The sequence below is a fragment of the Topomyia yanbarensis genome, chromosome 1 (genome assembly GCF_030247195.1).
Source record: "Topomyia yanbarensis strain Yona2022 chromosome 1, ASM3024719v1, whole genome shotgun sequence".
NCBI lineage: Eukaryota > Metazoa > Arthropoda > Insecta > Diptera > Culicidae > Topomyia > Topomyia yanbarensis.
The window spans coordinates 34,059,647-34,074,589 of record NC_080670.1 but is presented as its reverse complement, the minus strand read 5'-3'; the positions used below and the strand labels follow the sequence as shown (position 1 = coordinate 34,074,589).

General features: G+C 35.8%; 2 protein-coding genes across 3 annotated transcripts in view; one reads left to right on the top strand and one right to left on the bottom strand.

The window, feature by feature from the left end:
• The window catches only part of LOC131677340 (phenoloxidase 2), a 32,050-nt gene extending 28,125 nt beyond the window's left edge, over positions 1-3,925 (top strand). The window contains exons 4-5 of the mRNA XM_058957086.1: positions 3,143-3,324; positions 3,457-3,925. Coding sequence (XP_058813069.1) covers positions 3,143-3,324; positions 3,457-3,902 — 628 coding nt within the window. The 3' untranslated portion in view covers positions 3,903-3,925. The remainder of the gene's footprint in view (positions 1-3,142; positions 3,325-3,456) is intronic.
• Positions 1-14,943, bottom strand: part of LOC131677342 (tachykinin-like peptides receptor 86C) — a 170,046-nt gene that overhangs the window by 107,924 nt on the left and 47,179 nt on the right. For both annotated transcript variants that reach the window (XM_058957090.1, XM_058957091.1), the window contains exon 4: positions 4,818-5,031. In XM_058957090.1, the coding sequence (XP_058813073.1) occupies positions 4,818-5,031 (214 nt within the window). The remainder of the gene's footprint in view (positions 1-4,817; positions 5,032-14,943) is intronic.

The window sequence follows — 14,943 nt, the reverse complement described above, 5'->3', positions numbered from 1 at the left end:
GGCTTTATGCCTAATCGATCAACTTCCACGAATCTAGTATCATACACATCTTTCATTTTAAAATCATTACAAGTACGTCAACAGGTCGACTCTATCTACACCGATTTCATAGCAGCCTTCGATCAAATTAATCAACCAAATAACAGTAGCAAAACTGAATAGGCTTGGTTTCAGTGGTTCTTTTCTGACTTGGCTTCAGTCATATTTGACTGGTCGTGAAACGACAGTAAAAATTGGAGACCATACTACATCTCCTTTCGCAGTCAGCTCTGGTGTTCCTCAGGGCGGTCATCTAGGACCCTTCATATTTCTGCTCTATCTTAACGATTTAAACTTTGCAATAGACTGTTTCAAACTATCTTTTGCCGATGACTTCAAACTATTCCACCTAATTAAAAACCTAAAGGATGCAGAATTCCTACAGAAGCAGTTAGATTTGTTTTCAAACTGGTGTAATATAAATAGAATGGTATTAAATGCTTCAAAGTATTCAGTTATCTCTTTCACCCGCAAACGCTCATTAATTAAATATGACTACAACATTTTGCAAACTGTTCTCAAGCGAGAAACTTCTGTGAAGGACTTAGGAATTATTTTAGATTCCAAACTCAGCTTTAAAGATCATATAGAATATGTTATTTCCAAGGCCTCAAAGCTTTTAGGATTCATTTTTCGCGTTACTAAACATTTTGTCGCTGCCTAAAGGCGCTGCACAGTGATCACCTTCCATACAAAAGTCGGACAAAACCTCAAAAGTGGCCCGAACTTGATGAAAACTTCACATTAGGGTAATTTTGTCACGCTGAATTCATATTTATGTTTGTTTTTTATTACCTCAAAATTTTGGCACTTAGGGTGGTTCGAAAATTCAACATTCACAAATATAAAGTGAACTATTTCCAAAAAATGCATTTTCAAAAAATTAGGTGCGGTGAATTTTTAGCAGAATACAATTTTTTTCAATTGTTGATAATGATAAGACACATCTATAAATTATATTGCGATAGAGGTGTGCGCCACGCCGCCGCCGTAAAAAATGTAAAAATAGTAAGCACATCGGCGTGACGCCAGCGCGCCGCCGACCTTTACCTGAAATCGGCGGCGCGGCGCACACCTCTATATTGCGAACCCTGGCTACCATGCGTCTCCGTCAGATGTATCATGAAAAATCACCTTTTTTCATACCTGGGGACAAAAAGGGGCAAAACAAGATATTCATTTTCGGAAAGTACACTAATTTGCAAGTATCGTGAACAACAAGCGATCTTTACGAACCGTTTCAAAAAAAAAAAGTACAGCCACTTTGAACATTATAACTTTAAACTATTGCTCGATTTATTATTTGTTTTTCATGTCTGAGCGAGAAGAAAGGCTTGTATCGACTAAATCGAGTGGCAGCTTTAAGTTCAGCGAATAACCTTTCACATGAAATCAGTTTGATCCCAATCGGAATCTTAACTAAAAAGATATATTCATTTGAATAACTTAGGTTTGAAAATAGTTTTCCTCAGAATTCATCATCTATTTCACCTTTGAAGTTATGTAAAAAATCGAACTATCGTCCTTGGGACTTAATATTTTAATATATCAACCTGTTAAGAAATAGAGAAAAATGTAAAATCATGAAAAATCTAAAATAAAATTTTGAGGTTTTGTCCGACTAGGCGACACTGTGCGCTGTATTGTGCCTTAGTTCGCTCTACTCTCGAATACGCTGCTGTTGTTTGGTCACCTTATTACCAGATTGACATCCAGCGCATAGAAGCTATTCAGCGTAAATTTGTTTGCTTTGCCCCAGCCCTCCTTCAGCTTGTAGATTTTGATATCCGCTGTCGTAGTCTTAGGTCTCATCAATTTTTGCGAATCCTCCGTGCCAGAATCAATTACGCCTACAATGAACCATTCACCAGTATGTTTCGTCTATTTAATCGTTGTTCTGATGTTTTCGATTTTCACCTGTCTCGCGATGTCATAAAACGATTGATTCGACGATCCCTATCTTAATAGCATTAGTTTAAACATTAGTTTCTAGCGATTTATTATGTCTATGTTAATGATAATTTGTTTAGTTATAAGTTATTTAATAAAATGCATCATTTGGATATTGGTCATCTGTTGGTACAAAAGATGAAGAGGTTTTATGTCTTCTGAAGAGCGAGTTTGAAAGAAGCTCAGCTCCAGGAGGCTTTTCCCTGCTCCTAAATAAACAAAATAAAATAAACAAAATAAAAATAAAATAAAGAAAAATATGCTCAAGAATTTACTTGAAGTTAACTTGGTTTGTCTGCTAGAGCACATCAAAATACCAAATATCAATTTTCATATGAATATAAAAAATAAAATCGGGTCAAAAATCTGATAAAATCGGGGATAGCTAAAATCGGGGGCTGATAAAATCGTATATCAATGATCGAGTAGAATTTGCAATTTAACCTTAAAGTGAAGCGATGCGAAAATCACAACAAAAGTTCGGTTATGTTCGGGTTACGTTCAGCATCTGTGTGCGGCTAGAACGTACTATACCGATAGGAGATTGAACGCACACAAGCGTATCGTTCAGCAATCAGCTGACTGATTTTTGCACTACGTGTTTCATTTGTTTTGAAAAATAAAAAGGTACAAATTTCCCAAACGGATCAAAATTCCGTGAAGAGAATCTGTTCATCTGCATGTGCTAACATGCTTACATACAGTGATACAATTTCTAGGCAATCTGAGATAAGACATTTAATTTACAAACGATTTTGTCTTACGCGCCAATGCAATGTTTTGATTTTGACGATGAAATAAAAAGAAGAAGCAGAAACGACGGCACTCATTTTAGCTGCCACCTTGTGACTCTATTCAGCTTGTCCTTAAGGTTTGTCGTTACCGTCGTTCCCCCACCACATTCTTATGCTTGAGAACGAGTGTCTACTGTAAAAAAGTGGCTCACAATGGTATGTGTATAATTACAAAAAGTTATTATACCAATCACCTTTCTTTTCCAAGTACTATTGCATACAAAACAGTCCCTGCTTCTCAGAAACATACCAGACTGGAAAACAACCGACACGAGGGCCAAATAACATCGACGCTTCGTTAACATTAATAGAATCATCATATTTATTACTTTCATTTTTCCACTCCGGCTCAATTTCAGATTCACGCACCTCCAGCACGCCCCCTTCATTTACACCATTCAGATCGAAAATGCTTCGGATGTCCAACGAATGGGATTCGTACGAATCTATTTAGCACCCCGTAACGACGAACGCGGTCAGCCAATGCCGTTCCGGGATCAGCGTTTGTTCATGGTGGAAATGGATAAATTCCTGGTTGCACGTAAGTTTTGCATTTCACCCCGGATAGGAGGGGAAGTTTCATTCGCCCAAAGCAATTTGATTTTCATGGTCTTGACTAATGTAGCTTATCCGACTGTAGATTATAATAATCTTTCATTCGATTTTCCAACAGTTCGCCCGGGCTCGAACCGCATCCGACGCCGATCGCACGAGTCTACCGTAACCATTCCGTTCGAGCGAACTTTCCGCAATCTGGACACTAACCGGCCGGAGACGGGAACGCCCGAAGAGGAATCCTTTATTTTCTGTGGCTGCGGATGGCCGCTTCATATGCTGATTCCGAAAGGGCTACCGGAAGGCTTCCCGACCGATTTGTTCGTTATGGTGTCCAACTACGAGGAAGATCGTGTCGTTCAGGATCTAGTCGGGACGTGCAACGATGCGGCGTCGTATTGCGGCGTTCGCGATCGGCTTTACCCGGATCGGAAGGCGATGGGATATCCGTTCGATCGGTTGGCTCGAACCGGTGTTGATCGGTTGGCGAATTTCCTGACTTCGAATATGGCCGTCCAGGCGGTTAACATCATCCACATCGATAAGACGGTACCGAGGACTTAGGCTCCTTGTGGGGAATATTTTGTTTGGTCTGTGCAATGTTTTAAATGTTTGCTTTTGGATGATTATATTTTCAATAAATTTGACTTCATAATTATTCACACTCTTTTTATCAAAAAGAATATCCTGAGCTTTTTTGTATTATTCAAAGAAATTTTTCAGTTTGTTGAAAATAAAGCAACATTTTTATAATAAACGGTATTTTTGTACATCGAACCTAAATTTGTTTTCTGAACAGTGTGAGCTGAAAATGTTAAAATATGAGCAAAGTTGATTCGAAGTACATTTTCACATCTGTTCAGTTTACTAGCAGTTCATACATAGCTCTAAGTCGCCATTCGTACGGTGACTCTCGGCGCAATAAGTCGATCTTTCCAGTCCATATAGTGTAGCGCTATAAAGAATAGTGCTAATCCGTTTTCAAGGTTATCTTGACAGATTGAGCAAAAGAAAAAAAGTGCTTGCGCGAGCTTGGGCTTTGGCCGCCTAGTGTTCATTCTTCCACCTATGGAATGGAAGAATTAAAACCTATATTTGGGTTACAGAATTGGAGCTACTTTCAAATCCGAACTGGTGTACTTAGTCGCTTAATTTTTCTGCCAAACCACAAATATATTATCACGGTTTAGACCGAAAATAGGAGAGAAACCCACCAGAGCAAGTGGTGGTTCTACTATATCTCTTCAGGAAAAATAAATAGAAAAAAGCTAGCAGATGCAATAAGCGACAAGGAATAACTAAACTCTCAACCATAGTAGAGCAACTTATTCGCAACAAGGATAATCAATGACAGTCCGCAGACATGCTAGACGGCGGCTGCCCCCACAGAACTGCAGTAGACGATATAGTAAGACATATAATCACGGACCAATTATTAACTTTGTCATGCTGCCAGGTTTGCAGCGAGCGCCAACTTACCGATCCAGCGAGATGGCGACCAGGGTGAACACGGACGACGCCACCGACATATTGGCCATGAAGTTGTTGATGGTGCAGTAGACAGCCCCGAACGGCCAGTCCGAGTTGAGCATAAAGATGAAATTGAACGAACAGTTCAGCGATGACATGAGCAGATCTGCGACGCTTAGATTCAGCAGGAAGTAGTTGGTCACGGTCCGCATCCGCCGGTGGGCTGTTGATTGGACGATAGTTGGATGATATGGAACGAAACAAAAAGTGAGAGAAAAAATATAAGTGCGACCGGAAAAAAAGTTTCATTCGTGAACAAGCGATTCTAACGGTTTTCGTTGAAATATATATAAACTCAGTGGATTTGCAAAAGCAAGGAATAATATTTTGCCTAATTTTCTGCTTAAGCTGACCACACACGAGATAACAGCCGCATTAAACAATCGCCATGAATTTTGTTCTAGCTATTCTCATGCGGCAACACATTGCTAGTATAGCCTTGTGCCTCTTCTGTGGTCAGTTTTAGGGAAAAAATATTGCAATGTGCACGTCGCTTTGTCTTGATAAGCCGTACTGTGTTCTATTTCGCTGGTCTCATCAGCAAAGCAAAACTTTTTTGGCGGAACGTCATACTTGAGCAGTTGTTTGCTTTGGAACACAAATAATGCTATCATTTTAGATCTAGCATAAATCTGATGCTAAGTCGGTGGCAGCTTCTGTTGAGACGAAGTTAAAACACAATTCATGGCTTGCTAGGAATAATGTTGTCAGAGGCTTCTTAGTTATCTTGTGTAGATTCTGGTATCATTCATTACGTACTTCTAATATAAATTTTACATAACCTTCAAAAAATGGTTTCATGCAATATGATGCGGCATATTGCTGCAAAACTTTCTATTTACATCCGATACACGATTCCAAAATTAAACAAGCTACTGCTACAAGTATCATACAACATTTGCCTCAATTTATCACCGCATCAACACTCGGTATTCGATCAAAATGATAAATTATCAAAGGTCGTTTGGCACAAAAAGCGAGTTTAATTTGTTGACCCGGAGGAAGGTTAAATTTTGGTGGCCCAGAGCAGTGTGAGAGGGTATGTCGAATTCTAATTCCAATCGACACATTTCGCCATTCGTGTGTCCAATTAACATTTTCCACTGCACTCCAACAGTGCCCGTTCAACGCAAATATATTTATTTTACATGCCAAAGTTTAACGCACATAACCATATTTCACTGTCGTTTCGCCCAGCTGTTATCAGGAACATGAGCGTTCCATCGGGATTCCTGTTTGATGATCCAATTTCACTACATAGCATTCGATGGAAGTGCATCATTTTTTTGACTTTCCGATCAGTGCATCAAAACTTGAGAGTGGCACACGTCTTTAAAAATGTTTACAGGAAATCAGGAAAAAATCTGAAAAAACCTTCATTGAAAGTATACCTTGGTGTGACTTGTGAAAACATTTTCTCTATTATAAGATAAGATTTAACATTATTTTTCAACACTAATGAATCACAACGTAGCATGGCACCGCGTGGTCTTAATTTCTCTTTCGCATTGTCTTGTTTAATCGAAAAACAAAGTGAACACTAAATTCGTACATAGAAAAATGTTCCCACCCTTCTATTTCTATATCTAGACTCTGCGGCACCCTAAGGGATTAAAATATAGCGCGAAAAACGCATAGAATATTGAGACCATTCTCAATCTATTTTCAGTATCACCATCTGATTGATCGGAGCAGCGTCCGCCATCTTTGTTCACGACTTGGCGCTAATGGTGGGGCCTAAACTCGAGTGACACGATTTTTTCATGCCACTTATTAGGATTCAATACTTTGTTAGCGGAAAAGCGCGGGAGCATCTCTTCAAATAGGGTCAACATAGGCTATGTTCAGGGCCGCCGAGAGGGGGGGGACCGGGGTATTTCCCCCCGGGCCCGGAGTTTTGAAGGGGGCCCGGATTTTTAACAGAAACTAAAATTTGAGAATGCAATTGAAAATTCAATATCTTGTGCATGAGGTAACTAGAATAGCGAAAATTCTAAACTACTGCATATTTGATATCAACTATATTTATACCAACCTAATTCTCGCATCGAAACAAGATCAGAATCGAGCGGGCATAGCGGAATTTGTACATTGAATGTCATGTACGCAGCTCACCTGGGTTCGAATCCCAACACAGGAATAGAATTTTTTTTAATAGGAAAATTCCTAATCTGAATGAAGAAGCGAATGACCTTAAGATTAAAATGTCTATAATCGAAACAAAAATATGATCAGACTTGTAGGGGTTAAACAATTAAATGGTTTGATTAGAAGTCATGAGATTGTCTTCAAATTTCGCCAATATAAAATCGATTTTTAGCATTGAAAATGCTTTACTACACTATATGGGGCTGAGACTAGGTGTAAAATTAAAATCTAAAATTCGTTCCGCGTCGCGAAAATGTGGCATAATTTTAAACGACTGCAGCGTTGTTAATTGTTGATGGAATTGCATCATTTACATACCAATCGATTCAGAGAAGTCCAACTTGAAAATTGATTGCAACTTTAAATTGGTATTTCAACTGTACACTATTGAAAAATCCGTATTATTGTAAATGCTTTGGAAAAATGTAAGAAGACATACCAAGTTTTCACTCACGTTTTATTAATTGTTTATAGATTTTCATGATTTGAACACTAATCGATTTAGAAAATTGCCAGCAAAAAATTGTTATCAAATTTATCTGTGTGTTTTATTAGCACACTATTGAAAAATCCGTAAATCCGCAGGGAAAACATATACAATTTTCACAAACTTGCGCAACGCTTTCCCTAACACAGACCTCATCTCGACACTCATAAACGTCTTACACATTTCATCGCATGACATAAAAGGAATGTTTCTGACCGAATTAATTCACTGCCATATCTACTCTGCTGATGGAACGAGGTAGGTTATTGCTACTGCTGCTGGTAGGGTCTCAGATACATCTTTCATTTGATACGAGCCATGGAAGGGGAGCGTTTCTGTGTGCTGGAAGGATTTTGCTCGCATTTCCAAGCGACGATGGCGGAACAAATGGCGAATTTCTGGTTTATGCAGTGCGTTTAGTCGTATAGGCAAGTCTCAAATCGTTTCATAGGATTCTCGTCCTGTATCACAAGACAGTTATTGGCAAATTGTCCTTATTAGGACGAATATATAATGGAAAAAGAATTGATGAAGAAAATTCCGTTTTTTAATTTGTATTAAGTTTGTGCTTGTCGATTCTGTATCTTTACCAGTAAATTATAATATAAGCAAATATTTTTCAAATTAATAATGTACAAACTAGAAGTCTTTTGCAAAATGAATAAACGTGGCAACCATGCCACTAAGCGAAAGCCACCCCAAAAAGAATGATGAAAATATTTTTATTTGTCGTACAAAAGGATGGTCTTCTATCTGCACCAAAAAGTTGATAAAAGAGATCACCTTGTTTCAGTGCTTATTTGACATGAGCTGCGAAAGGAAAATGTTCGTGTGTGTACGTAGCAGAAGCGAATCGCCGGCAAGGTTCGAATCGTTTCAAAGGATTCTCGTTCCGTATCACAAAACATAGTTATCAGCAAACAGTCCTTATTAGGACGAATACATAATGGAAAAAGAATTCAATTAGAAAATTCCGTTCATTAATTTGTATTAATTGTGCGCTTGTTAATTCTGTACCATTCCCTAGTAACAAATTAGGTTTTAAGGTTGTTTTATAGCCACTCATAAAACTTATGGCGTTTTCGTTTTTTCTTGGTGCTACACCGGTGTAGTGCAAAGAAAGAGATAGACTGATTACACCCAAGTTTGAATGAGTGTAGCACCGACTACACCGGTGTAGTGCAGTGTCAAAAACGAATATGCCATTAGATTGCACTTGTAGCGTGCTATAAAACTTCAATTGTTACTTGGGTTACCAGTGAATCATAACATAAACAAATATTCATACATTATGCAAAAATCTCTTTTATTAGCTTGTCTTAAATCTGTGCTTGTTAATAATCAATTCTGTATCTTTATCAGTGAACAATAACAAGAAAAGTAACAACAAGTAACAAGTGGTCGTGTCTTGTAGACAACCCTCTAATTTTTTTGATTTATTGAATTTCCAATCTTCGAAAGCGTTGGATTAGTATCGAAAGTAAATATTGAAAAAAACCCTGCTTAGGGTTGCCACACCGGTTTTTGGAGACGAATTTCGTGTCTTCGTTCAGGTAAATCCGCATTCGCCCGGAAGAATCCATTGGATTATTTTGCAATTTTGCGTTGCCCTTTTCTTTACCAGGAATCGTCCTGCACACAGTCCTCATAAACATCATCCTCGGGTTGCAGGCCCCAATTGTTAAGGAGGGCCCCTCTTGGTAATGACAAAAATTATTATAAAAGTGCCATTTGGGTTTACTTTACCGCATTGAACCTTCGGTTCAATGGATCATTGTTCCTCACAAAGATTTTCGAAAGAAACTGAAGTGTGATTTCACAACCCGTGTTTGTTTATTGAGGAGCAGAGCAAAGCTCGCTCGGGTTATCCTTCACAGCGAGAGTGGCTGGTGCTTTTAGATTCTTTGTAGGAAGGAAGGAGAGCGAAGTACTACACCCAACTACATAAATCGACAAAACTGTTAACAAATGCAAAAACATACATTTAAATGTGAACGGCACAGAAAGGTGGAGTGCTTTAGCAAAACATTTCACTCTACGGTGAATGTGAAGAAAATAAGCTATTTTTCCTCCTAGTGCTACGAGCTGCATAAGAAATAAAACAGTGCATATTTATTTGTTTTTAAGCGTTTTATACAATAAAAATCAATGGAAGCGCTCCAAACTTCTGTCCAGTGATCACTTTAATTCGAAATTGTAATTGATACCCATGTGTCTCTTGAAGTCTATCCCCTGCTCAGTAAAACGCTACTGGTGAAAGTACCACTAGAGGCGGTAACCCTACCTCTATTTGAGAGCTCAATTGGTCAAATGAATCATCAAAAACTCTTGATATACCTAAATAATTCGAAATAATCCAAAAATTTAAATTTACAATTTAATATATTTTGTTTGCCGTTCATTGTTACAAAATCCATAAAAAATCATATTCAGATACGAGATGATACCGAAACATTTTTGTCTAGGGGTCGTACTCAAATGATGTAGCTTTTTTTCGGAGATTTTCTTGCAAAGCGGCCAGGAATGGAAAAATACGTTTACAATTCTTTCAAAATAAATACGTTTTACAATTCTTTCAAATACGGCCTTTTATCAACATTTTCATTATAACAGCAAATTGCGTTCACAACAAGCCCCTTTTATGAGGAATATAGTGTTAATAGTTTTTTTTGAATTTTATATGTCGAGGAGCATGAAGAGATGATCTCTCAGTTCACAATCCTGCAGCTGCCAATGATTCTAAGAAGCATACGTTCAACTAAATTACTAAATTGTGTTTGATTGATTTCGTAGAGAAAATTTAACTCTGCTACCAAACTAAATCAACTAGTTAGCAAGATTAGCTAACTAATGTAGCAAGTTAAATCCGCATACAAAATCTTTTCGTTTTGGAGCAGTGAGCGTGAGATTTTCAACGTCGCTTCCTGAACGTAACGATTTTATTTTTATTTTTTAACTATTTACTAGAAATCAGTTACAACATTCTTGTAAAATGCTAACACACCAACACAAATAAAGAATAATTCATGTTTTTATAGGATTATGAATGTTTTCGAAACCAGCATAGCGTAAAATCCAACCCTAACCCTGATTTGAAATTTGATCCATGTTTCTCATTTTTTTTAAATTTTTACATGGATTTTTTTTATTTTGTTAAAATTTCATTTATTTATTTTTTCAAGTTGTGGATTGTATTTGTATTTCTACAATTTTAAGATTCTGCCTTTTTTATGTATTTTCATTCTTTTATTTTATCCATCTTTTTACGTTCCTTACTTTTGCTTTTTTCTATTGCTATCACTATCACTTACTTTAATTTATAGTTTTTTCTCTGTTATTTCATTTTATTCACAAATTTTCGAGAAAATTCTGCTCTCTTTATTTAATTTTTCTAATTGTTTCATATTTTAATACCCTGCTTTTGTATTTGTTTCTTTTATCATTCCATCCAATTTTTAGAATTTGTCTATTTACTACATTTATTCTTATCATAGCCTTTTTCTATTTCCGTTTTTTTCATATTTTTTTTTGCATTTCCATAAGCAATTTTACTTATTCAAATTCATTCCAATTTGTCTTATTGTTTAATTTTTACCTTTCTCCTATTTTCTTCCTTATGTTTTTAACTTTTCGTTTTTCGTAGTTTTATTTTTCCCACTGATCGTTTAATATAATTTTATTTATTTCTTATACCCTTTTCTTAAGATTTTATTCGTTATTGTTATTTCTTCATTGTTTCCATTTAACCTATAAAAAAGTACTTTTCTGTTGACCATTTTCTTGTACGTTTATATTGATTTTTTTATTTTCCTAAAAAAACATTTGGTCTTTTTTAACATTATGCGCACTTTTCCTTGATTTTACATTTAGTTCGTTATTTTAATTTATTTCAAATTTCATTTCTAGTGTTTTTCTATTCTTTAAATAATTTAATCTATTTTATTCATTTTCTTAGTGTTAATTTCTCCATTTTTTGTGTTTCTATAGTATACCAAGTTGGCTTTTTCCTACTATCTTTGTTTTTCATTTTGTCTGTTTGCTCCGTTTTTGTTCATTATCCAATTTTCTTTACTTTTTGTCTTTTCATCATTCCATTTTTCCAGTTTTCCAAAATTTACCGGTTCGTCCATTTATTTTAATTTCTCTATGGTTATTTTATTCTTGTCTTTTATATACACTCCTGTAATTTTATGCATTCTTAACGTTCTATTTACTTTTTCTATTGCTTTATATATGTCTTGTTTTAAATGTTAAATAAATTTTATTATTCTTGATTTATCGAGTTTTTCAGTTTTATGCATTTTTTATATTAATGTTTGTATTCTTTTTAGTAGCTTTTCTTTCATTTTTATTTATTCTTAAAATTTTTCCTACTTTCTTATCGATTTTTCATTATTTTCAACATTTGTTCAATAATGTTCGAATATGTTTTTTCTAGTTACCTGTTTTCTTTTATCAATTTTTTATAGATTTTATTTTGGTTTTTCTAGATTAAATATTTTTTGACAATTTACATTAATTTGTTCATTTGTTTGATTTTGTTGTTTGTAACTCTTTCTCACATTCTTTTAATATTTAGTTTTCCTGTTGTTTTTCTTTTATCTATTGCCGTTGATCGCCGTTTAGATATTTTTAATTTTTGTAATAACTACATTTTTAATCTTTCCATTTCCGTACTTTTATAAATACTATTGACAAAAATGACGCTTTTCAAAGTCACCAAAACTGTCGAAAAGGTATTTAAAAAAAACTCCCACAGTAATGAATTTCAAACATTAACTTTTTTTGTACTCAGGCAATACACAGTGGTGGGGGCCCGTACGTTGGACCCCCCGGGCCCGTATTTTCTCTCTGCGGCCCTGGCTATGTTTGCACATCAATTTTTCGTTTGCTTTTCTACAGCAATTTTGCCAGAGTACTTTCACTGATGGAAGTTTAATCAAATGACAAATAACGAGATTATGTATATTATATAAATATATCATTTTTTTTTTTTTGGAGTTAAACCATTTCGATTCATGCTCGAGAACAGAGGAGGCTCTTATTTTCTTCCAGTATGATTAACCCTCCGGTAGTCGCGTCAATGTCCACATTTAGGCGACCGCATGAAGCTCTAAACCAGTAAAGTTACAGCACCAGTGATAGAACCGATTCAATAATTAGTATCGGTTGTATCACTGGAACTGTAATGGTATTAACCCTAGAACATTGCACTGGGGTACAAATGTACCCCACGCCATCTTTGGAGCCGTGTGAAAACGAGAATTCTACAGCAATTTTGCCAGAGTACTTTCACTGATGGAAGTTTAATCAAATGACAGATAACGAGATTATGTCTACCGACCTGGGACCCTAACCATAATTCAATTTAGTGGTCACAGTAAGAGTAGGAAAAGGTGGTAAAGCCAGTTTGCTTTTGGCCTTCGTGGAAGCGGGAGTTTAACTTGGCGTGGGGTACATTTGTATCCTAGTGTACGGTTGCCGATAGCGTTTCGTCCACGTATATGGCACGCCTATCCCATTTGTATTGAACTGACATAAGTCAACATTTCAGCGGACACAGAAATTATGCGCCTCACTGACAGTTCAAATTGTTCTGCTCGCTTTGCCCGAAGCTCGATTTTCACTAGTCAGATACCGTACAGCATTACTCAATGTTTAGACATTTGTTGAAATGTCAAAATGTTGGACAGCTAATTGAAGAAATGTGTTGTTTTGGACATGTCGGTGAATAGTAAAATTTTACACCATGGTGAACCAATTAAACAAAATAGACTATCACAAAATGGCTTCGAATGAAATCGATTCTGTTTATTGTGGATAAAGCCAACATCTAAAACGCGACGTTTTAGATGTTGGCTTTGAAAACAAGGCGGCGTAGCAGATACCTGGTTTCGTCAGGTTTCGCGCTGCCAGTGGAAATGTGACTCGTTTCAATACCAGTTTAAATACAAGTTGTTTTGCTACATAAGTAAACAATTAGTGTCATTTAATCGTTTTTCATCATTTATTATAATTATTATATTCATCATTTATTATAATTTTTATAATTTTGAAGTAAGAAAAACATTTTGTTCTCATTTACTCTGATTTTTATTTGTTTTCTTTTCTATTTTTTAGAGTGTTTCAATGTCTTGCAAGTACAATTTGCGCACAATAACTGCTGTAACAGTAGCGTTACGTATTATCAATATTTTTTTCATTTCAATTTCCGCCCCATTTCGTGGTATTTTCCAAATCCCGATTTTTCAACGTTCACTCTTCCAAATAATTGCACTTTTTTAAAAACATCGAAATTTTAGTTTGTTTTTGTTTTTTTGTTTGTTTATTTGGGCTAGGATCGAAATTTTAGTTTTATGCCGTTTCTAGACAATTCTTTCAACTTTTAGAACCAATTAACGCAAAGTTTTAGTAATTTTTGGGAATAAAGTCAAAACCGCACTTTTTTGTTCAAGTCAATTTATATATTATTGATTCAATAAATTCCCTACTTTCACCTACACAATTGTTTTCGCAATTAAAAAACAAAGAAAATGATATATTATACACTTCTTTTATTTGCATTTTTACCTGCGAAAATAACGACCAATCGAGTGGGGTATATTTGTACCCCAGTGCAACGCTCTAAGGTAGGAAAAGTAAGTGTAACATTCTAGGGTTAATAGTAGAACCTAGGACAGGATTCACCAGTTGTTTTCTTTTTCCAAGGAAATTTTTTTTTCGATTTTTTTACCCCTGTTGAAAGTAACACGACACTGTTGCCAATATGTTGGTTTTGCCAAGAACCTAATTTGCTAAGGTCAAAAATTTATTCTATATACACGAAATTTCACGGGAATTGGCTTGAATACTCAAATTAGATTAGATTACGTTTTATAGAATGATCAAATCTATTTTTGAAGTGGTTTTGGAAACGAAAGCTTATTCCCCATCAACTGATTTATGTGATCTGGATAAAAAATAAAAACACAGGTCGCGGAATAAGGTTAAATTCGTTGTTTATATCCCGCTTAAATGTTAGGGTAAACAAGCAGTGCTTCTTATTATGAGTACAGATTAACGTTGTGTTAAAAAAGTAAAATCTCGATAAAAACAACAGAAATGAGTGCAGCAGACAATCTCTGTTATAATCTAAATCAAGATATCATAATTCTGACAACTCTTCCAAATAGCGCTTTAGTACCTCTAGTTTTCAAGCCATACGCCTGTCGATGGCAATTTTATACAATCACGATCTGGTTCGAGATTGGTTCAACATTTTAGGTGCAAGCTCACAAGCTAATTCCGAGAGAAACGAACTCATCATCCATCATATTAATTGTTTATTTTCTTCTAGTGCTTTTTGTCAATAAAGTTACTTTACATGCGTAACCTTCGCAACTCATTGCAACCGAAAACTCTTTTACTAAAAAAAGAATAAAGTCCGCTTCACTTATGGAT